Below are 25,911 nucleotides of genomic sequence, written 5' to 3'. Positions count from 1 at the left end.
GGGCAGGGGAGAGGCCTAGGATTAGCATGCAAATGTTGCAGGCTCCAGTAAGGAAAGGGCGAGTAGCGCTTCCTGACCTCCAACATTATTTCTATGCTAGCCAGTTGGTATATGCATGCTGGTGGCTCCATACGGACCCCAGTAACCAAGCTACAGTAGTAGAGGCGGCAGTCATTTCTTCCTTCGAAGCTCTAGCCAACCAGCTCTATAGAGGTCTACCCGCATTGTATCCAATGACCCCCCCCCCATGAAAACGGTAATCCAGGTGTTTCAGAAGATTGTAGTGTCAGGGCATAAAAAATCTCACACCTGGTCCAGATGGACCCCTCTCTGGGGTAACAATGCACTAGGAGAATTCAGAACCTTGCCTGAGGTTAGTTTCTGGGCTAATGCCAAGGTGAAATACTAAGGGGATATAATTGGAGCTGGTGAGCTGAAACAGTTTGCTCAGCTCAAGGAGGAATATGGCCTCCATAACCAGATATTCTTTAGATTCCTACAATTAAGACACGCTTTTCAGCCCAATTTCCGGAGGGGTCCCCACGGATAGCTGAGTCTACCCTTGAACACTACCTCCGTAGACCCAAATTAACAAAGCCCCTTAGCTGGTTCTATGCAATTGTGCTCCAAGGGAACTTTAATCCCATACGTCAGGTGTGTAGGAAATGGGCCTCTGATTTCCCATCACTAGATGAAGAAACATGGGCAGATATACTTGAACAGATTCCAGAAACTAATATATGTATCAGAGATCGCTTTATTCACATTAAATTCTTAAACACGGTGTATTTAACCCCACACAGGCTGGCACGTATGTATCAGGGGCATCCAGATGTATGTCTTAAATGCAATGCGGAAGCTGGTACCTACTTGCATGTTTTCTGGGGCTGTCCTACGATTCAACAATACTGGGCCGCAGTACTTAGATTTATGTCTACATTTTTGGGACTACCTAACATAAGGTCTCCAGAATTTTGTCTCCTTGGACTATTTGAAGGACTTCCTATGCCCTCCAGTGATAGACTATGCTTACAGCAGTTGCTCCACTATGCCAGGAAAGCCCTTCTCTTGACTTGGAAAGCTCCTGAACCACCTACTCTTGGCTTCTGGAAAAGATTAGTAGATGACACCCTCCCTAGGCAAAAACTGACATATACTGCCCGAGGTTGCCCTGAAAAAATTGGGAAACTCTGGGACAAATGGCTGGCTATTCCTTAAATGGATATGATAACTTGTTGGTGGTTGAACAAATGTAAGATATGGGTGACTTAAAGGGGATGCAATTCTATGTAAATGGAGAAGCTCACCTTGCCTGCTTTTCTTCTTTTTTTCCCTTCTTTCTTCTATCTTATGTTAATTGAAAATCAATAAAGAAAATCTTTTAAAACTATATATATAAGCTTGTTTTGTTGCATTTGCTAACTAAGAAAATGTAATTATTTACCACATTGGTATTTTCTGTATACCATGTGATCAGTGTGTTCTGATTTTTTTAATTTCGTAAAGAAAAATAAATAAAATGCAGCTGTATAATGTTCCTTTGGAGCCAAAGCTCAGATAAGAGCCATGCACCCATTAGGTAACCACAAATGTCTTTCAAGGTTTGTTGCCCTCTCCTTGTTTTTCTTGGATTCAGTACAGTATTACTAATGTTGTATGAATGTGTATATCCCTTTATACATTGCCTGGGAATATCTTTTATTAACATGAAAATACATGAAAACTTTAAACTAATATTTATTAACAAGAAGCCAAAGCTTCATGCTGTGACACCAACAAGCCCTGAGCTTTTAAGTCACGACTTATCAGGAGGCCTGGAAATTGCTAGGAAAGATGTGATTGCACTTTTCATTTTAGGGCACACTTCAATGCAGCAGGTCTTAGTTACTCTACCTTCAAGACTCCCTATAGTTTCTGAGGTCTTACTGGGCATGAAGCATCTCAAAATGCAGTCGTGCTGTGGATTAACTAAGCAGAAATCACACACACAATTGTGCTAAGAATATGGTCTTTTTTGGCTGTTTCTCAGCCTGGGATTGCTCACATCTGCTCTGTGATGTTTGTGCACCTACAGGTAAGCCTGTAACCTGGGTGCAGACACACCAAAATATATTAATGAATTGAGAAATGGGTGTTTGATGATGTGCATTGACATGGCAGTGTAACACACAAGGTGGTGGACTCCACATCACTAAAGTTTTGACACTACTGAGAAATTGGATGGTGATCACATTTCATTGAAACATCTGGCAGGAAAGGCTTTATGTCGTGCAACTGTTTTAATAAATATTTTTTTCTTTTTATTCCAACACAGTTTCCATCTGGTTTGCAGGTATCCATTGCTGTTTAACTATTTACTCGATGATGCATTAACAGAAGATAAAATGATTTTACAAATTGCAACACTTTTATGTGCAAAAATGGGCACATAAATTGCTGGCAAAAACATTTCCAATTATAAAGAAACTTGTGACTATTGCACTCTTCTATGCTTGTGCTGAACAGGTGGAAATTCCAGGTCTCTCACTGCATGTTCTGCGCAAAAGCACCACCAAGTCTCAAAAGCAACTTGTGTCTCATTCATCCAGTTTTAGCACCAGCATAGACGCATCAGACTCATAATACTATTGCTAATTTGCAACACACACAGTTATGGTGGAATGCTGGGACAGAAAATTACACAGGGAATAGTGGTGCTTTGTTTGCTCTTTGCATCATTTGCTAAATGAGACCCATAACCTCTTATTAATATTAGACTTAACCACCATTCCTTTAACTCATAGAGTTTGGCTTACCCCCAAGACAGGAGGGGCTAAGCTTGGGAGACAATTAGGCCTAACATCTGTGCATTACCAGCTTGAGTAGCAATTCACCAGCCTAAACGACATAAACCATGGACAACACTAACTTTTGGCTGAAGGGCTCACCATAAACCAGGGGGAAAAGCAGACCTAGGCAGTACAACCAGCAGGGCAACCCACAAGAGTAAGTAACAACTATGGGGAAAAGAATGACCAGCAGGATGGACAGACAAAACCGGCAACGGCAGGTGGAAAGAAGGTATTGAAAGGCAAGGAACATGGAGGCCTACGGCAATGTGCTAGTAGTACAAGATTAAGCTGAACATCATATATATATATATATATATATATACCATGTGGCTGGTATTTTATTGGCCTGGGCAGTAAAAAATGTAAATTCCCTCAATTGCAATGTTATCAATAGGAAAGAAAGATAACAGTAATTAGCAGATGAGTATTTTTTCCCCCATAAAAGGTACAATCCCTACACATAGAATCTAAGAAGCACAGGAAGCCATAGCAACAAATGTGCCAAGAAAACCGAGCACTCATCATAAGAAAAGAGCATCATTTAGAAAAAAGCACTGCACTCGTGTGTGAGCCCCAGAGGTATTTATGACCTTTCTGTCAAAGTTTGGTACTGGCTTATTTACCTTTAATATTTATTTTATTAGAGATAAAGTCTGATACCATCATACTAGCAGGGAAAAGATATATTTTCTAAAGCCAAAATATCTTGTGTATGACTGTATAATGGGAAGAAATAAATACAAGAGAGAAATTAATACTTGAACAACAATGTTCTAATTGGACCCAGCCAGCAAAGTACATCATAAACTGCTGTGAACATCTGAACATCAGTCTTCTGCCAAAATCCATTGTGTTTGTTCCGCTAGTTCTTATTTAAGACTCCCAAGATATCTTTGGAGAAAATAAGTGCTCCCTTGGTATCCGAGCATATCAGCTTCAGCAAATGATCTAAGCATCACATTGCATTTACAGAATAGGGAGGCAGATAAATGCTGACTTCCAAATGATACATGTGCTAATTGGCAAGGACTTAGTCTGATAATGAAAAGCTTTTGTATACTGTATACAGTACATTTTAGTTACATAGGAAAAGATGTAACATAGTAAGTTAGGTTGAAAAAAAGGCACACGTCTATCAAGTTCAACCTTTTAACCTGTCTAACTGCTAGTTGATCCAGAGGAAGGCAAAAAAAACAAAAACATTTGAAGCGTCTCCAATTTGCCTCAGAGGGGGCAAAAATTCCTTCCTGACTAGTTGTTGCACAGTAGCTGCAGAATAGCTGATACATAATATGAACTATGATTTTACTAATACTATTAGCTCCATCAATCGTAGGACGTAAAATGTTACATGAGGTGCCTAAATTTGAACTTTGTGCAGAATTTCTTTTTTTTTTTAATCCAAACAATCTTATTTTTATTTGGGGTACACTAAGCACCCCAAATAGGGTTGGTTCTGAACATGCATTTTGCCTATTGTTTTAATTAAGAAATGTTTTTTGTTATTTATTGCACTAAACAAGAAAATGAAATATATTTCACTTTAGCACTTCCTGTAATTTCCCAGTCCAGCAGAGCACATGAAGGGCTGATAAAACAAATGAGTTGTCCATTGAGAAGCCCTCTGATAATGCTCAATGGAGAATGCAGGGCAGGCTTTACATAGTGGACTCCTCTAGACCCTCCTCTTTATTCGTGCAAGTTTTTATCATCAGGATTGGAGCAATGGGGATTGGAGCACGGGAAATGTAAAACATTTTTGTATCTCCTACACATGCCCAGTGTTTCTGAACCAATGTGAGTGTGGTTAGACAGCATGCTGCCCCATAAATTCCTGCTGCCCTAGGCCTGGTCCTTTGTGGCCTTTCTACAAATCTGGGCCTGGGAGAATGGGAGGGACTTGTTTGTTTCTGAGCAAATTGACCTGTTGATGTTCAGTGAAAACATCAACTTTTAATTCAGTGCTTGAGAATGGCAAAAAAAACAAAGATTTTTTAAAATTAAAGAACAGGCAGAATGCATTGTCCCATTTATTGAGAATATTTGTAGCAAATGTGTTTTTACGGGTATACTGTCTCTTTAATCATAGCCGCAAGTAAAAATTAAAACAAACCACATCTAAAAATGTTAAAGGGATCCTGTCATCAGAAAACATGTTTTATTTAAAAACGCATCAGTTAATAGTGCTACTCCAGCAGACTTCTGCACTGAAATCAATTTCTCAAAAGAGCAAACAGATTTTTTTATATTCAATTTTGAAATCTGACATGGGGCCAGACATTTTGTCAATATCCCAACTGCCCCATGTCATGTGACTTGTGCCTGCACTTCAGGAGAGAAATGCTTTCTGGCAGGCTGCTGTTTTTCCAATGTAACTGAATGTGTCTCAGTGAGACATGGGTTTTTAATATTGAGTGTTGTTCTTAGATCTACCAGGCAGCTGTTATCTTGTGTTAGGGAGCTGCTATCTGGTTACCTTCCCATAGTTCTTTTGTTTGGCTGCTGGGGGGGGGAGGGGGTGATATCACTCCAACTTGCAGTACAGCAGTAAAGAGTGATTGAAGTTTATCAGAGCACAAGTCACATGACTTGGGGCAGCTGGGAAACTGACAATATGTCTAGCCCCATGTCAGATTTCAAAATTGAATATAAAAAAATCTGTTTGCTCTTTTGAGAAATGGATTTCAGTGCAGAATTCTGCTGGAGCAGCGCTATTAACTGATTCATTTTGAAAACATTTTTTCCCATGACAGTATCCCTTTAACAAACAGTAGGCAAAAAGGGGAACATTTAGGACAGGTTGATAGATGAAGAGCGTATTGCCTGCTTTACCTGGGAAGCAGGTCTTAGGTTCTAGCTTAGCACTCCACTGAAATGTGCACGTGACTGTTGGTTGAACTACAGCTACAAACACCATACAATGGAAAACTGTTCACAGGGCAGTGCTGTTTGGTTCACATTTGATGCTTACCCACCATTGACCCCAACAAACTGGAGATTCTTTTTAGCTTGAGCTTCACTGCCCCCCATGCGGCTGTTAGTGTTTTTCTTCTTCATGATAGACTTCAGGCTGCTCCTGGCCACTGCCTCTGATAATACAGCAAGTTGGGCACATCAGTTAGGGATCTACAGCTGCTGTAAAGTGCAACATATGTATGATTCATTGCAGAGCTTTGTCACTATTATGGCAAGGAAAACGGAACCACAATAACACAGTGCTGATAAGAAATGTTCTGTAAAAGCCACTGATGGAACCATGCAGAAGAAATGCAAGTTCTCAAACCAATGGTTACATGACAGTCATTACAATAAATGCAATAATAACAAGCAACATCACCTATGATATCACATATACACTACTAGACAAATTATGTTTATGTATGAAACTGCAATAGATAACAGACAGGTCTGTTCTACAATGTTTTTAGAGTTCTAATGGTAATTTGCATGGCATTAGTAACCCATAGTTAAATATTTTATTATGACAGTTATACATTTAAAACAAAATAGAAATTCCATAACAATAGTACAATAGTTTTTTGCATAATGTAGAAAATGTCATTCTAAGCAACTTTATAATATAAAAGAATTACAATCTTCAATTATATTGCATTTCTAAAGTTATTTGTAAATGTAATTGCTGCTGAAAGCATACTTTGTCTGGATGTTATCATCTGCACTATTGGTTCTGACTCCTGAAACAATGTAGCACAAGCCGGCTGACTACTGCTAAATCAGAACCAGCTTACAGAAAGGGATAAACAAATGTACTGCTTTTCATTACATTTACCAGTAACTTTAATATCATTAAAAAACATTTTGATCATTGATATTAATGCCCCATAAATTGTATTTCATATATATATATATATATATATATATATATATATATATATATATATATATATATATATATATATATATATATATATATATATATATATATATGTATATATATATATATGTATATATATATATATATATATATATATACATACACAGTATATATTGAGATCCAATATTTTTGATAATATGTGATATGATAATTATTTTAATACAAAGGATTGATCATTCATATAAGCTTAAGGTTGCCATCTGGCTGGTATTTTAGTGGCCTAGCTGGTAAAATACCGGTCAAGGCCGGCTGTTAAATTCGTGATCCTTACTTATTTGGACCCTGGCCCACCTACAAAATTTCCCAATCCTCTTGTTTCCCTCCCTTTGTATGACCCCAAACCCAGCCTAGAATTTGGACTGCTTCTGTCCAGCCCTGTCCTTGCAAAATCACTACCCCACCCTGCAAAGTCACGACTCCACCTTGGACTCACATCACTACCATATATATATATTATCTAGTATAGGTAAATCTAAAAAACAACTGGACTTGCTGAGTAATCAATGAAGACGTTTCACTACTCATCCAAGCAGCTTCTTCAGATGTCACCTCTTTGAAGAGTTACAATGTGCCATTGTGATTGGATTAGTGGAAGAGTTTATATGCCGAGAATTTCCCACACCAGTCAGTTGAACTGAATAAACTGCTCGGATGAGTAGTGAAACGTCTTCAATGATTACTCAGCAAGTCCAGTTGTTTTTAGATTTACCTATACTAGATATACCATGACCTGGATGAATGAAAATCTTCATAGTCATATATATATATTAATGTCACTGTACCAAAAATGTCAAGGTTTTAGAGGGACAATCAATTACAGTTAACTATAGACAATGTAGATGCAAACATTTTCAGAACGCAATCCTTATAGACACAGATCTCCATATACCCATTTATTTCTTATTGCTTGACTGAGAAATGGCACGGCACAGATTATGGAAATGCTAGGGCTGACATGCAGTAATAATGTCTGAAACAATATCAGTGTTGATAATGGATTTAATTCATGCATTTATCACATAACTTTAGCACCAGACTCATTTATCTTCCCTACAGTTCTACTTGGTTTTTATCCTCAGTGATATAATTTGTGTGACACACTTTATTTGGGTGTGAATTGTCATCCCACATGACATGAAGGGGCACATTTACTAAGCTCGAGTGAAGGATTCGAAGTAAAAAAACTTCGAATTTCAACGTTTTTTTTTTGGGGTACTTCGACCATCGAATAGGCTACTTCGACCTTTGACTACGACTTCGAACTAAAAATCGTTCGACTATTCGACCATTCGATAGTCGAAGTACTGTCTCTTTAAAAAAAACTTTGACGACATACTTCGGCAGTTTAAACCTACCGAGGTACAATGTTAGCCTATGGGGACCTTCCCCATTACTTTTCTAAGGTTTTTTTTTGATCAAAGAAAAATCGTTTGATCGATCGATTAAAATCCTTCGAATCGTTCGTTTCGAAGGATTTCATCGTTCAATCAAACGATTTTTCCTTTGATCGTTCGATCTTAGGATTTGCGGTAAATCCTTCGAATTCGATATTAGATTATTAACCCTCGATATTCGACCCTTAGCAAATGTGCCCCTAAGTAAAGTGGAAAGAAAAAAAGAGAAAAGAAATCCAGTAGAACCCTGGAATTGATGCAAAATCTTTAGTGATTTATTTAGCTCATATACAAGCAAACAAAGGGCAACATTTCAGGCCCCACTGGTCCTTTTATTTAAAGGAACAGTAACGTCAAAAAATAAAAGTGTTTTTAAGTAATGAAAATATAATGCAGTGTTTCCCTGCACTGGTAAAACTCCTGTGTTTGCTTCAGAAACACTACTATTGTTTATATAAATAAGCTGCTGTGTAGCAATGGGGGCAGCCATTCAAAGGAGAAAAAGCTCAAGTTACACAGCAGGTAGCAAATAAGCTACATGTTATCTGTTATCCTCTATTTAACCTGTGCCATATAGCCGTTTTTCAATTTCTGCCATTGCTCCACAGCAGCTTGTTTATATGAACTATAGTAGTGTTTCTGAAGCAAACATATCAGTTTTACCAGTGCAGGGCAACAGTACATTATATTGTCATTACTTTAAAACACTTACAATTTTTGGTGTTACTGTTCCTTTAAGTAAAGTGCAAGGCCCACTAATTTTATGATAGCTGTGGAGCCATTGTGCCCATAGTGAGTTACTGTATGTACTAATAATTTGACTGTCTGGCAAAGAATGAATAGAGAAAGGATAAAACATTAATAACAATAATAACCGAGATGCTAATTGGTACATGTAATTAAAGGGGTTGTTTATCTTCAAATTAAACTTTTAGTATGATCTAGAGAGTGATATTCTGAGACGATTTGCAATTGGTTTTTACATTTTATTATGTGTGGTTTTTAAGTTATTTAGCTTTTTATTCAGCAGCTCTCCTGTTTGCAAATTCAACAATCTGGTTGCTAGGATCTAAATGACTCTATTAACCATGCACTGATTTAAATGAGAAACTGAAATATGAATAGGAGAGGCCTAAATAGAAAGATACGTCATTTAAAAGTAGCAATAACAATACATTTGTAGCCTTAGTAAACATTTGTTTTTAGATGGGGCCAGAGACCCCCGTTTGAAAGCTGAAAAGTGTCAGAAGAATAATGCAAAAAATAAAAAAAATAACTATAAAGAAGAAAAAAATGAAGGCAATTTGAAAAGTTGCTTAGACTAAGCCATTCTATAACATACTAAAAGTTAAGGTGAACCATGCCTTTAATTGTATTTTTCTTTCTTTAATTGTCAATCACATCATTTAACATATACAACTGATATGCTAATATATGTGCTAAATAGCACCAGTAAATTAGCCACAGCAATGAATCGGACCTTTGCTTTAATTTTTAACTTGCAGTAGACTGTTTAAAGCTAATTGCTTACTTGGTTGTTACTGGCAACTGCCCCTGTGCAATTTCCCATCTATGTTACTTTTAGGGGAGACTTTACAAAAGTGGTGATATTGAGACAAAATAAAAGTGGAGATAGATTTGTCGGATTTTCCACCATATTCACAAACGTCTATCTGCAATTCTGTGAATTTGTCTTTAAACAGTTTACAGATTTTGTCTTTCATACAACATTTTAAACAATATAATTTTTTCTGAATTTTTATGTAACTCTTCTTAAACCTGTCAGTCTGTTATTAGGTGACTCTCAGCTATACATTTGCCGCTTACTAATGATTGTGCCTTTCAGAGATGAGATTAACTGGCACTTAAAAAGGCCAATATGGCAGAACACTTTATTACATACATTTTGAGTGAATTTCTAATCTCTCAGTTGAAAAATGCAGCACCACATGAGTTATATCCATAAGGTGTATATTTACTGAGACCAGTAAACTACTTTTATATATAAAATGTTATAACATTTTATATTTTTTCTCTCATTTATAAACCTATTGTTATTGAGTTCTGGTTATACAGAAAACAGGGCTTGTCCCCTGACAATAAGCTGCTTCTCTCCAATTAATATGCTATGTAGTCCCCCCATACTGCACCTAAAAGTGGGGTGAATAAAGATTAGCAATTTATTTTATTTTTTTGTTATCATTTAAAAATTCTTCTCCTTTTTTTTAGTTTGTAAATGGTCTTTCTTTCTTTTTAAATTGGTATTTTGGCAGATTTCTGTTTGTGAATATGGAGATTTTATTTACACCACAAAAATTATATCTCCACTTTTGTGAACCTCCCCCCCATATAACCTTAGGGTAAGTCCACACTGGGCGTTTTGGGGAGATTTGGTCGCCTGGCGACTAATTGCCTCGTTTTTGCGGCGACCAATCTCCCCAAACGCCTTCCCATAATCTGCGCCAGCTAAAATGAAAAAAAAAAACGCTTATCACACGCGGCGATTCGTTTTCCGAAGTTGTCTGAAGTTTCCTTGTGAGGCCGCGTTTGATTAGCGACCAAATCTCCCCAAAACGCCCTGTGTGGCCTGACACTTAAATGAAAAAAATGCATTTCTATAAATTACCGCAAATTCTGCTGACTTTGTGAATTCAGAGAGCCAAACACCTGAAATAAGCAGCCTAGAAGCTGCTAAAACATAAAGGGGCAGATTTATCAAGGGTCGAATTTCGAAGTAAAAAGTACTTTGAAATTCCACCATCGAATTGAAATACTTCGAATATCGAATTTGAACTTTTTTCATTGAATTTGAAACTATTAAATCCATTGAATCGAACGCGTCGAAAGATTTTATCGTACGATCAAATGTTTTTACTTCGACTTCAAAAAACTTTAAAAAATGCTGTAGAAGGTCCCCATAGGCTAACATAGCACTTCGGCAGGTTTAATTTGGCGAAGTATTGAAGTAGAATTTTTTTAAAGAGACAGTACTTCGATTATCGAATGGTCGAGTACCCTATTCGATGGTTGAAGTATCCAAAAAATTACTTTGAATTTCGAATTTTTTTACTTCGAAAATTCCCTCGAATTCACTTCGACCCTTGATAAATCTGCCCCAAAGTGTTCATTTTAGAGAGCAACACCTTGAGTAAGTTTATATCAATTCAAGGTCTGTACACAAAACAGGAATAGGGGAGCTGGTAAAGATGACTGTATAATGAGCTCACATATATTCAGTTATGGATAGTTTAAAACCTCTACGTGTTATATTTACTGAAACCAAATTTGGCACAGTCCTCCTACTACATATTTACATCTACTCTCTGCCTTTCCCACTCAGTGATGGGAAGTGATTCTAGAACAGCTGCAGGGCCTGTTTTGGATACGTGTTATGGCAACTTCTCACTTTCTGCATACCTTTTATATACCTGATTAAATAGATATGTGTATAGTCTGATATATAATCATCCTTTTCAGTGAATGATAACATAGTTCTGCTAGTGTTTATACTGAGCAGTCTGAGATAAATTGCACAGTTATTTTACAGCCATTCCATGACTGGACCCACATTCAGGATGACTTGTTTATCCACAAATGGCTTATTTAACTGTAGCACAGAGAGGCTGCTTATCTGGGAGTGCTGAACTTGCAGTCACACCCCCTCAGATGGATGGCTGCAGTGTGGAGGTTAAACAAACATCTCATTTCTACATAAGTCACTGAACTGTCAGGTACAGCAAGAGGGATGGATTAAGCTGCATGATTTAGCTCGTAATGGACTAAAAATAAATATGTATTCAAAAAAGGCATAAGGACTCATTTCTGACCACACGTGCAATGTGCAATTTTGGGCTCAAATCACCATGTTTTTTATGAAGCACTTTCCCTGCAATTCCAGCATCACTGTAGCCGAGTGTTGCATTGTGCTGCAATTGAGTCGGATTATTTTCGGAGGTCAGCATTATTATGATGTCTGCTGTGCCTAGTGATTCTCCACAGAGAGGGAAGCTGGAATTGCCACCAGCACTTACACTCTATTCGGAAGAAGAATCGGAACAGACAAACATTGCAACTATAGGGAAGTGCATGGTGTGCCTTTGGTCACAAATATCTTTAATGAATGGTTGACAATTTACGTTCATTTTTGCCCAACCTCAGTTGCAGCTATGGCCGTAAATGTGACCTATTATTCTGATTATGATTATGGTTACATTTCACACTACAACAACCCAGAATCCAATGCCATTTTTGTTTTTATTTTTTTAATGCAAAAGCTGTGTATCACTTACCTCTGTGTTGGTTCTTCATCTTAGAATGACCTCTTTCTGGTGCTGCTTGAATTGAATAAGCTGATGATAACAGATTGAGAGAATTCACTAACTGGCCCTGTATTGAGCTCAGTTTGGAGGCAGGCTGTTTAATAGCACTAGCTAGATCTGGATATCCGTGCTCTAAACATGTCCATTGTTCCTGCAAAAGGTCCTGAATCCTTTTGACATACTGCCCGACAGAAGCATCTGACGGTGTTTGATCTTCTGTGATGCACACCCCTAATTCTGTATTGTCAAGATTGTGACTCTGTGATATATGTGTGTCCAAATGCTCTGTCTCAACAGTAATGAAGCTTGCCACTGCTTCCTTTATGTTCATGTCCGAATCTGAAGTAATATTAGGCTGCACTTCAGGACATGCCCTAACAGCAGGATGATCGGTGTCTATCAGCAGGCACAATTCATTTTTCTCATCTAATGTTTGCTCGAGGTCAGTTGTCATGGTGGCACTTGCCACTGACTGAGTAACAAATGAAATATAGTCAGAAAAGCTTTTGCCTTTTTGTTCATCCTTTGGCGGCGGCGGCGGCTCGGTATTTACTGCAACATCTTTGTACTCAACATCTTCCTTTTGTTTTCTACTAATCATTTCTTCCAAAGTGTCTATTGTGTTTTTCAGTTCAACAATATGTAAATTCTTTGCATTCATTTCATCCTTTTGTCTCTCCAGTATTTCTCGCAGGTTGTGGCAATCTTTGGTACTGTCATCTAATTGTTCTTTCAACTCTGTAATTTGCTTTTTAATCGCCAAAAATATAGAATGGCTTACGCTGGAACAGCCCAAATCACCGTCATTCTCTACATTTCCAGTTATGGCTTCCGGTTGTGCTTCACTTTCCGAAATAATAAGTTTAACATTCTCATTTTCCTTTCTGTTACTAGTTAGCAGTTCTGATATTGATTTTAATTGTGTATTCAACTTGCAGTTTTCCCCTTCAAGTTCTAAAATGGCCTTTTTAAGTTCAGTAATAGTTTCTAATTGTTCCTCAAGGTCTTTAATCCTTTTGAGAGCTGCTGTGAATTGGTTCTCAGGACCTCCATGACGTGAGCCTTCCAGACACTGTATTGTGCTTTCACTGTCGCTGTTTGCTGATTGTGGGAGTTTGAGGTATTGGTTCTGTTCATACTGTGTTGTGCTTTGTGGAAGGGCTGCCGGCATACTAGATGCCCTCATAAACTGTGGCCTATCTGCAAATCTATTGAGACCTTCTGGAACTATATCACCAATATGTTTCTGGGTATCAAATACATGATCCTTCTTTCTATAGTTTAAATCATGCAGATATCTTAACCGCAAAGATGACTCACTCGCAGGTGAAATATTGCCTTGGACATCGGATTTGTAACTTGTTGGACTCCAAGTTCTGCTTGACGAGGAAGTATAGGACTGGGACCCATTGTCTGGCACACTAAAATTCCGTGGCAGAGTGCTGAACTTTGATTGCTTTGCCCTTCTGTGTATATGTATCCTTTTAATGGTGTTTCCTTTTTCAATGTCATGCACGTATTTAAGAAAGTCAAGGTCTAAGTGAAAGCCATAAGGTGTCTCCACCGAATATGACATGCGTTTTTCTTTCTTCTCTGCTTTGGATAAAATGTCTTCTCCTGGAAAAGACCAATACTTAACAATAAATGTCTTGAACATCATTTCTGGAATTTTAATAAAGAACAGAACTGAGCAGGAATCTTAGAAGAAAAATAATACAGGTATAGGATCCCTTATCCGGAAACCCGATATCCAGAAAGCTCCCATAGACTCTATTTTATCCAAATAATCCAAATTTTTTAAAATTATTTCCTTTTTCTTTGTAATAATAAAACAGTAGCTTGTACTTGATCCCAACTGAGATATATAATTAATCCTTATTGGAAGCATAGCCAGCCTATTAGGTTTATTTAATTTTTAATTAATTTATAGTAGACTTAAGGCATGAAGACCCAAATTACGGAAAGATCTGTTATCCGGAAACCCCCAGGTCCCGAGCATTCTGGATAACAGATCCCATACCTGTACCACTTTTGATGATATACTGAAACTAGACAAATTGAAAAAAAAAAAAAAGAACGGATAGGTTTAAAAATATGACCTATTCCTTTAGCAATGGTTGACTTTTTCACAGGGCTTATACAGTAACTAGTATTTGGTGAAGCTGAATTAATAAAACACACTCTGAACACCAGTACCTTCACCAAATACTAGTTATAAGTGTTTCACCACTGAACTAATGAAAGAAGGGTTTATATAAGCAACTTCCATATGTTGTACAGAAAGAGTCAAACATCAAAGAGCGACAATTTGACATGCTAGAAATTATAAGGGACGAAGAAGCCACAAGTAATAGGACATTAGGTCAAAAAGCCACTGCATCTCTTCGAGGGAATAGATGCAGGAGGACGTTTATAAAATAACAAATTGCTAAAATGCACTGTGAATATATATTTTTTAATAATGACAACCATTTAAAACATACGTATTAAGCAGTTTGGTAAATCGGCTGCTTCTCCAGATGCGGTTTAGAAAAGCCATATTTCATGCAAAATTGTATTTTTTATTTTAATACACCCGATAAATATATTTATTAATTCCTGTGCTCATTACTGTACCGAGTCAATTGCATTTTCAATTACTAACAAAGTAGTTCCGAAATCTTATTACAGAAGGGATCATTAAATCACCGCTGCTCAAACACTCACAAGCACTAAATACAATAGCAGTTTATCAATTTAGCATAATTGTTCTAAAGCACAAGCATTTGATAGATAGGTTTAATAAGTGTGTCATGCAAGCTGCATATTTTTTATTCCCTCTATAGAAGTAAGAGAATTAATGACTTCATTTGGGCTTTAACAGAACTGCAACTGAGCCTCACACAGGAGTTTTGCAGCACTTGTAAATTTCCAATATCGACCCATAAGATCCATAAAGAATGAAATTGACTGCAATTATGAAGTTGGATGTATAGTTGGCCACAGGGACATAAAGGAGTAGGATGCATGTCCATAATTAATTAAGTGAGAGTTAAGGCCTGTCATATATATAGCATGAGGTATGTGAGTACCTTCTCTCTTCAGAAGGCTTATTATTGCATTTCTGACATAAGAAAGGACATTTCAGCTCCTTCTCCCCCTAACCTGCATGTATTTTTCAATTCTTATCCACCCCAAACTGACCCTCACCCTGCTAGGTTTATGTGAGGAAAGAGAAGAGACTTGTGAACACACATCCAGGTTGTAACACTGAAAACATATGCAAACTGCTTACCATACAAGGCCAAGCACTACTGGACATATTCTACAAGCCCACATTTCTTCTGCACCCTACTATGTCCACAAATCATTCCTTCTTTACATATTTGCAGTGATACTTATGGTTTTTTTTTTTTTTTACAGGTACGGGACCTGTCATCCAGAATGCTCAGGACCTGGGGTTTTCTGGATAAGGGGTCTTTCTGTAATTTGGATCGCCATACCTTAAGTCTACTAAAAAAACATTTAAAAAGTAATTAAACCCAATGGGATTGTTTTGCCTCCAGTAAGGATTCATAATATCTTAGTTGGGATTACGTACAAAGTGCTGTTTTATTATTACATTTTTAAAAATTACAATTATTTGTTCAAAATTGAGTCTATGGGAGATGGCCTTCCCATAATTCGAAACACTCTGGATAATGGATTTTTGGATAGCAGATAGCTAGATGTTTTGTCCCTATTGGATAAGGCTCAGTATGATGCAGCACTGGTATACTTCTATTGGCCCGTGCCTTTGTAACGAGGTTCCTTTTGAGGACAAGTATGATGTAATGTATTTTAATTAACACCTCTTTATAAGGATTGTACTGAGGGGAGACCACTAGCCTATGAGTAAACGTGTCAGGCTTATAAATGTCCTAAATAATGATTTTTTTAAAATTTTATTACATACTTTAGGCTACTACTTCACTATTGGATGATCTCTTCCTATATTGGAATGTTTTATATAGCAGATCCCACACCTGTATTAGTAATACACTAGTGCTCTTACGGTCTATAAAAAATGTTTTGTGCAAGTGATATCACTGCTTCCAGTCATACACAAATATTTGTGTCCAGAGGTATGAATATGGTGTGTATGCAGCATTCCTCTGGATATTAAGCCTTACTCTCTATATAGGAAAACATAAATGGGAGTTAATTGCTGAGGGAATATATTCCCTTTTCTAGTTTTGAGCAAGAAATATACATCAGAAAATTGCAAAAGGCAAATATATATATATAATATGTGTGATTAACATATTTGAATTACAGCATGCACCTCATCATCAGAAACTCAGACAACTTGCTCATTTATTTGCAGCAAACGTTCCGAAACGACTTCAATCGGACTGTAAGGAGAACTACAACCCAGTTTCAAATCACAGCTTTATGTATGAAAGCTTTTCCCTTTCTTCCTATGTTGAAATTAATCTACCATAAAATGTTGCGAGGATCAATAAATCTATTAATGATTAGCTGTTAAAGAGAACAAATGCTGCCTTCTGTTGCCTGGAGTGGAATTCTGCTCAATGGGCCAAGTAAGTGTTTTCTCCTGCCTGCTACAACTGAATTGTTTGCCAATATTCCTCAGTTTTAATGATACGTAGAAACTTCCACTATGAATACTTATGCCAAATTATATCAATGCATTTAGTGTTACATGTTATGCTGGAAGTATCTATAGACACTGAAACAATATTCTAAAACTAATTTCCAATTTCTTTTTATAATTACAGATACAATAAATCAGCAGTCACATAGTAAAATAGTTAAATTGGGTTGAAAAAAGTCCAAAGTCCACTGACACTTCCCCTTCCATACCCTCACATAAATTCTATATACCCATACCTATACTAACTATAGAATTTAGTATCACAATAGCCTTTGATATTATGTCTGTCCAAGAAATCATTCAAGCCACTTTTAAAAACAGGAGAAGGAGAAGGAAAGGCTTGGTGCATTTGGGGGTGCCAAATGTTAGGCACCCCCAAGTGTTTGCATTGACTTACCTGAAACCCTGGGCCGGTGCTCCTATCAGCAGAAAGCTGCACCGGCCCAGGGTTATACCAGTGAGCACCACGGAGCGATCTTCTCCTGTCTTCCTCCTTCTTCACGCGGCTGCGCATGCGCAGTAGAACGAAAAGCCGAACTTTAACTAAAAAGTTGTCTATTTCGTTCGACTGCGCATGCCTTTTCCCTGGGAAATTTGAAGAAAGAAGAAGAAGGAAGTGGGTCTCTTCGTGGTGCTCACTGGTATAACCTGGGCCTGTTAATGCATACACTTGGGGTGCCTAACATTTGGCACCCCCAAGTGCACCAAGCCTTTCCTTCTCCTTTAACAGAATCAGTCATCACAACATCACCCGGCAGTGCATTCCACAACCTCACTGTCCTGACTGTGAAGAACCACCTACGTTGCTTCAAATGAAAGTTCTTTTCTTCTAGTCTAAAGGGGTGGCCTCTGGTACGGTGATCCTCTTTATGGGTAAAAAGGTCCCCTGCCATTTGTCTATAATGTCCTCTAATGTACTTGTAAAGTGTAATCATGTCCCCTCGCAAGCGCCTTTTTTAAGTCTTCCGTCCCTCTAACCAATTTAGTTGCACGTCTCTGCACTCTCTCCAGCTCATTTATATCCCTCTTAAGAAAGGAGTCCAAAACTGGATTATATAGTAAGCCAGCTATATAGTTATCCAGTACTATATAATTTATGTGCCAGCCAGTGTTTAGTGGTTTGATCTATGCAATAGAAAATAATGAAGGTTCAGGGAGGCTCAGTCTCCCCAAAAAGTGTCCAAATGCCATACAGTATATAAGTATGTAGGTATAAGTTCTGAAAAACTGGCTCCCTAACCCCAAGCAAAAATGGTCCTCTGGTTCTTTAGTTTACTATTATTTGAACTTCTTTCTTAGAATCCATCTGTCAATATGACTTCAAAAAACAGTAGCACATGCAAGAATTTTCCTCTTTAAGATTATATACAATTATGCATAAACCTTTTAAAAGTTTGTGCGCTAACTAGCATGCATGTAAAGGCTACTGCAATGAATTGCTACTTACCATTGGTTTTCTCCATTTTTAAAAATGTTCTGAAGGATTTATGTGGAAAGACTTATCCAGAGATTCATGAGACATGGAATGTTGAACCTGGAAAAGTATAAGAAATAAAGATGTAAAATAGCTGCACAGACTCCATGTAGAACTTGTAAAAAATAGGGATGCAGATTTCACTGAGCAGTCGGCTGAACCAAGATTTCTAGCAGGATTTCGATTTGTCTAAATGCGGAGTCTCTGGCCAAACCAACCGTAAATGTCACATGACTTTAGACCACTAGACAACTGAAGATGCCAATTTTATACGTAAAGTACAGACATCAGACCAGAAACCCCTTATCCAGACAGCTCCAAATTACAGGAAGGCCATCTCCCATAGACTCCATTTAAATAAAATAATTAACATTTTAAAAAATGATTTCCTTTTTCTCTTTAGTAATAAAACTGTACCTTGTACTTGACCTAAACCAATATATAATTAATCCTTATTGGATAACAATCCAGTTTGGTTTCATTAATGATTAAATGATTCCATAGTAGTCTTAAAGTATGCATATCCAAATTACGGAAAGATCTGTTACCCGTAAAACCCCAGGTCCCGAGCATTCTGGATAACAGGTCCCATGCCTGTATGCTAAAGTTTGAGGGGATTGAGCTCATTTCTATATGCAAATTAGAGACTGGATTCAGTTAGGGATTTGTTGGAGTCTTTTGTGTTTGATTCAGTATTTAGCCAAATAATATAATTGTGGCTTTGGTGCATTGCTAGTAAAATGATGATTGTATCATAGATGAGACAGCAATAAAACAGCAGTAAATACCAAAATACATTAGGACAGGTAGTGAAATGACCAGGCCTTTGGCTGTGGAGAAGGGTCTTTGTGTTGACACTATTCCTTAAATTGGGGCATGTGGGGGACAGAGGGCTGGTGCTTGGTATTAATACACAGATATAGCTAATATCAGCTATATATGAACTTTGCTAAAGACTTCGCTGCCTCTTATTTTAACCTGTTTTCAGTCATTTACCAGCTGCAATTACTTTTTTATATATCCGCCACTATATATGGGATGCTACTCTCAATATTAATTACGGCATAGTATATCCACCTCCTCATTCTATTGATTTTATGAATTATATGAAGTGATATTAATTTTGTTGATTACCAAACTAAAAGGGACTAAAAGCTTCTGTCTGCCCAAGAAATATGCAGATGTTTTGTAAGCGTATTATCAATATTATCTGGTCTGTGGGAAGGTGGCAGAACTGACCTGCTCTTTTTTCACAAAAAAATCTTGAAAATCAGACATTTTGCCGTGAAAAACGGAAATTGACACCCGCGTCCAAGCTGATGCTGCCGTTAAAGTAAATGGGTGTCCAAATAGTGTTGATGCTCATCGATTTTGACGTGAGCGACTTTTCTGATCCGCGTCCAAAAAATGTTGACACCGGCTAAATTTCGCAGGAGATTTGCGAATTTATTCGCCATCGCCGAAATGCGAAAATTCACAGCGAATTTGTGCCAGGTGTATTTATTCGCCCATCACTACATTGGAGCCTTACAGAGCATTTGCTTTTGATGGGGTCAGTGACCCCATTTGAAAGCTGGAAAAAGCCAGAGAGAAGAGGGCAAATAATTCAAAAACTATAAAAAAAGAAAAAATTAAGGCCAATTGAAAAATTGCTAATAATTAGCCACTCTATAACATAATAAAAGTTACCTTAAAGGTGAACTACCCCTTTAAGGGTCAGATTTAAGGAATAATGAATGGGGCTAAATGGTTATGGAGGCTTAACTTACAACTTTTCAACAATAATCAAGGGAGAAGCGCAGTTCATTTAAAATGGACTGAAGCAGGTTAAGGAAAGTGGAGACCTGTACCAGTCACCAGATGGCTATTCTGTGGCACTATTAGTTAAATGAAGTTTTGTGATGTTTATAAAGGTCATTGGAGTAAAAGCTGAATGAAGAGGAAATGGTGATAATGTCACTGATGACTATAATGAATATAAGCAACAAGGTAAAGGAAGACTAGAACATGTTGGAATATGATTAGTACTGATTTAAAAGTTCATGTCAAGGGAACCCTGGTGATATTCTAAAAGTGAATTCTAAAAGTGAAAACCAAATATTTCTTAAATAAAAAAAGGAAGAAATAAGATTAAAACCAAACATTTTTTACAATCATTGCTAGAAAATGATCCCCAAGTGAGGAAATTGAGTATGCTGTAGCTGTCTAAACTGATGCAATCGAATAAGCCAAGTTCCTTTCATTTCATCAGTAAATTGATGTGCCTGGTAAAGCTGCAGTAGATTCCCAACTCATAAATGTATTCATTCAGTGTAGCAGCTGTATGAACAGCATATCTCTACACATGCTTCTCTTCTGCATACACTTTTCATGTGTGTCCTAGAGGGCAAGCTCTTGGGAAGACATGAGTTCCTAGATTTAGTTTGTGTGTGATGCATCTGTCATTATATTGTATGAGTTACCTTGTTTGTTTTTCCCTGCATTTGAATGTCGCTCAGAGATGTGTGATATAGAAACACGCAGCAGACATAAACATAAATATGTACATTAGCACAAAAAGACCCCCAGGGAGAAGCAGTGCTAGGGATTTAGACAAACAGCAGGCTGCATCCTAAACTAATATTGGCTAATCACAGGCTACGTGTTTGCAATGCACTACAGTACCGAAACACAAAAACACGGCATAAAGAAAATAGTAATCAATACATAAAGCCCAAAGCCTGATCATTACCAGTTACATACCTTACGTAACATTCACACATAAAAGACATTTAACAAGCCAGTACTCAAATGAGATGCAATTACTTGCCTGTGCATAAACACAATCCAAGCTAAAAATGATTAATGGGAACATTACAAACTGCTCATTAACACTATGAGAACCTCAGTGTGCTAGAGGCTGTCATTTTCTTCTGCATTGCAGCAAGTGGCTGGAGAAAAGGAAAATCCTCAGTGGGGAAGAAAAGTCTGCAGTCGAGAACACGTTCCCATTTCACATGACAATGTTCTTACCTATGTATGTGCCCTGGAAATGCAGCTGCTTGGCATATACCTGACAGGGAGCTTTGTTTCCATTACTGCTCTATGGTGTTTATAGCAGACAGCAATGTGTAGTTTCCAGCTAATAATGGGCTTTGTCAGGTGACCATCGACCTTGACAGTAGAGCAAATAAAAGATTTTTTTTTGGGGGGGGGGAGTAGGATACAGGAACAAATGTTTAACTTGTTTTATTTTTGCAACGTCAGATATTTTTTTTTTTAAACACTAATTAAAGGTGTTCCAGGGTGCTGGTATTGGAAATAAGGTAGAGCTCCAGTAAATAGAAGAAACGGTGTATGCTGTAATCATGTAAAAGTTGCCTTGTTTAATGGTTAACTGCAGACACACAGAATTCTTCACTTAGACCACAGTATTTTTTCAAACTGTAAATTGTTAAGATGAAGAAAAAAAATCCCCATCAGCAGAGACTGCTTGCCTGGCTTCCAGTTGCCTCTCTGTGCATTAGTATGCAGAAGGCATTCTTTATTTTCCTTAACTCCCTCAAAGTAATATACTGCTGGCTCTATGTCTGAGAATTGACCAGGAGCAATATAGTATCTTCAAAAGCAAATGTTCTGAATTGAAAAATAGGATGTTTCATCCATCTATTCTAACCTATAAGAGACTGGGGAAAGGCTGTGGTGCTGTGTGACTAATATAGACTTAAAGGGATACTGTCATGGGAAAAAAATTTTTTTTCAAAATGAATCGGTTAATAGTGCTGATCCAGCAGAATTCTGCACTGAAATCCATTTCTCAAAAGAGCAAACAGATTTTTTTATATTCAATTTTGAAATCTGACATGGGGCTAGACATATTGTCAATTTCCCAGCTGCCCCAAGCCATGTGACTTGTGCTCTGATAAACTTCAATCACTCTTTACTGCTGTACTGCAAGTTAGAGTGATATCACCCCCCCTTTTCCCCCCCAGCAGCCAAACAAAAGAACAATGGGAAGGTAACCAGATAGCAGCTCCCTAACACAAGATAACAGCTCCCTGGTAGATCTAAGAACAACACTCAATAGTAAAAACCCATGTCCCACTGAGACACATTCAGTTACACTGAGAAGGAAAAACAGCAGCCTGCCAAAAAGCATTTCTCTCCTAAAGTGCAGGCACAAGTCACATGACCTGGGCAGCTGGGAAATTGACAAAATGTCTAGCCCCATGTCAGATTTCAAAATTGAATATAAAAAAATCTGTTTGCTCTTTTGAGAAATGGATTTCAGTGCAGAATTCTGCTGGAGCAGCACTATTAACTGATTCATTTTGAAAAAAATTTTTTTATTCGCATGACAGTATCCCTTTAAAACCCCAAGGCACACACTGCTGTTAAGATGGCCATACACTGGTCTATACTGTTTTTCTATTCTATTGTCAGTGTTGTATTTACGTATGGTGCTGCTTTAGACACAGGACATCAGGCAGGCAGGTACCTCTCCTAATCAGCTCCTTTACTGGTTTTAACCAAAACTTTCCAGCGGTGTGCCAGGCCGATTTTCTATATAGCCAGCTGAGGGCGGCTCCCCTAAAGCTGCTGCCATTGGATGCATACAGTGCCACCTTTAGAAATCATGGGGTCCCATGCAAAAAAATTTTTGGGGCCCCCTGGGTCACGCCCATCCCAGGCCCCACCCCAGATCCCGCCCAATCCACATCACAGTTATAAGACCACACAGACATCAGCGCTAAAATAGGTAACCCCCCCCCACACACACACAAGTTATAAAAAGCAATTGATGGTCAGGGCCCCCTTATGAATTAAAAAAAAAAACATTGGTGCCAGGGCCCCCCTTACAAGTAAAAAAAAAATTGGGGCCCCAGAGAATATTTTTTAAAAAAACATTGGTGCCAGAGCCACCCCTTACAAGTTAAAAAAAAATTGGGTTGGCTGTTTGGCAGTTCGGGACTTCTGAAGGATGGCACGGCTTCGGCGCTGTCAAGGGGGGCCTGGCTCTTTTGAAAAGTGCAGCACAGCTGGGCCCCCTTCGGGCCCGGTACAGGAACACCCCCCTGTGCCCCCCTGATGGCAGCCCTGGATGCATATATATATATATATAGTGTGTTCTGAAAATGCAGTGTTAAGCTACTTCAATAAATTCACTGGTTTGTATTTGAATGGCTCTCTGGTCAATATCTATAAATACAATGGAAGTGCCACTGATCTGGCCAATTTAGCTACAGGCATACAAAAGAGAGGGAATTAATCAATGCACATTCATTGGTCCGCTGTCTCACATGTAATCCAGTATCTATGCAAGTGCATGTATTAAAAACATGGGGTTTTTAGTTACAAAGTTATGATCATAAAACTGGTAAGACACCATACCACTTCAAGGTAAACCCCATATGGCGATCCTTTCTATTAACCAATCAAGTAAAATAAGGAAAAGCGATGCCCTGAGCAGTCATGAGATCCATGTGCCTTATTTTCTTTGAACCACAAGGGTTAAAGCACATTATTCAGTAATAAGCCCATGTGTGTGGCGTAAACCTTACAGTTCCCACTAAAAATAATAATAATAGGCAATTGGCCAGGCCCAGAATGGCAAATGCCAGAGGCACTGATGTACGATGCCTTTCAGGACCTGACAGCTCTTACAGGAGCTGAAGTCAGGACCAAGGAGGCAGCAGTAATGCAGACAGGCAGAATAGTCCAAGTCTTGGTACGCAAGGGGGTCAGAAACTTGAAGTCGTAATCCAGGCAAAAGTCTGAGGCGATCAGTGTAGTCAGAAATAAAGTGGAAGGGTCGGGAATCAAGAATAAGTCAAAATATAGTGCACCCAGGAACTTACTGAAGCAAGACCATAGCATTGGACCATAGCATTGAACCAAGGTCCACATAATCTATTTATTTAGAATTTTGGCACCAAAACACAATGACATCATGCTGGAGCCATGTCCCGTGTGATAGCTATGGGTTCCGCCATCCTGGATGCAGGAGGAAGGGAGAGCAATCGGGCACTCCTTACAATGCCATAGTCAGCCACTATTTATTGGACTGGACTGTTTGCGCCTCAGTGTATGTCACCTATTTTGAATCTCTCTCTCGCCCTGCTGAATCGGGGTCAAGTGCAAGTGCAGCATTCAATTTTTAATGCAATTTATATTTTTTCTACCCACAATTCAGCATGAATTGTGGGTACAAAAAATGTGCCTGCCATGCAATTGTGTGCACACTTCGATACAAATTAGGCGAAACTGTGCAGAAAAAAATGACATTCTGGATGATGACACTTCTAGTGCAAGTTAGTCAATTTAAGCAGACTAATGTGCAAACCCTATAGCTAATGCCTAGCTAAATAGTTAAAGTATTGTGTATGCCAGGCCTGGACTAGCAATCTGTGGGTTCTGGCAAATGCCAGAGGGGCTGCTGTCATTCACCATAGACAATCACTATTTATTAGGCTGGGGGGGCTGATTGGGCCTCTGTGTTTCTGAAATGCTAGGGCCTATTTTGATTCTCCGTCCAGACCTGGTGTAGGCCATTGCCATAAATGTGGACAGGTAAAACACAGTTGTGTGGGTTTCATCATAAGATAAAGCACAACAAAATAGATTTTTTGCACTTTCAACACATAAAACTACTGATTCATACGGGAATAGTATAAAACAACAATGACATCACACAAGGGACTTGGTTATCTGTCCCACAAAAACAATCTACAGTTGGGAATCCAATCAGCACACTGGCCTGATTGTGGTTTAAAACCCAGTCTCAAGTGTATTCCATGTGAATGGAAATTTTAGGAGAAATCCTTGGTTTCCTTCCCAGAATTCCTTCAGTGTTGCATACAAAACAGCAACCCTTTTCCTCCTCTTCCAAAAATGTTTTTTTAATGGATCCACAAAATTGTACCATTCCAATCCACACCAAAGCACGTGTTTAATGGGATGCTACAAATCTGATGCTTCATGCCATAATATAAAATTTGACAAGATAAAGTCAGACAGTGTCATGTTTTTGTGCATCTGCACCTGACAGAGCTTGTCACTGAGAAAGAAAAGTGTGATGAAAAAAAGCAGGATACAGCAGTATTTCCTTCTGACAGTCATGTTAAGTTGTAGGGCAAATCTTTCATGTGGTTTATAGGTCAGACCTTAAAGGACAAGTAAAGTCCCCCAATGCTCACTTTACCCAGTCGTTGGAGCAACTAAGCCCTTGCAAACCACTGTTTTTTTATGCAAACTAGATATACATTTACAGTTACTCAACATCTGAAAAGCATGCACACATATCCGCTTGCACCTACCATACTGGATTTGTCTACGTCATTTTTTTTTGTCATCAAGTTATTCTTGAGCATGCACACCTATTCT

General features: G+C 38.1%; 1 protein-coding gene across 2 annotated transcripts in view; it reads right to left on the bottom strand.

Moving 5' to 3' along the window:
* Positions 1-25,911, bottom strand: part of kank4.L (KN motif and ankyrin repeat domains 4 L homeolog) — a 78,862-nt gene that overhangs the window by 27,274 nt on the left and 25,677 nt on the right. The window contains exons 1-4 of one of the 2 annotated variants that reach the window (XM_041590396.1): positions 21,562-21,652; positions 18,523-18,609; positions 12,410-14,056; positions 5,803-5,920 (exon numbers count right to left, since the gene is read on the bottom strand). In XM_041590396.1, the coding sequence (XP_041446330.1) occupies positions 5,803-5,920; positions 12,410-14,056; positions 18,523-18,538 (1,781 nt within the window). In that variant the 5' untranslated portion in view covers positions 18,539-18,609; positions 21,562-21,652. Of the gene's footprint in view, positions 1-5,802; positions 5,921-12,409; positions 14,057-18,522; positions 18,610-21,561; positions 21,653-25,911 lie in introns of those variants that run through there. The other variant, XM_018258256.2, reaches the window with a different exon arrangement.

The sequence above is a fragment of the Xenopus laevis genome, chromosome 4L, assembly GCF_017654675.1.
Source record: "Xenopus laevis strain J_2021 chromosome 4L, Xenopus_laevis_v10.1, whole genome shotgun sequence".
Lineage (NCBI taxonomy): Eukaryota > Metazoa > Chordata > Amphibia > Anura > Pipidae > Xenopus > Xenopus laevis.
This window is presented reverse-complemented; position numbering and strand designations above follow the sequence as displayed.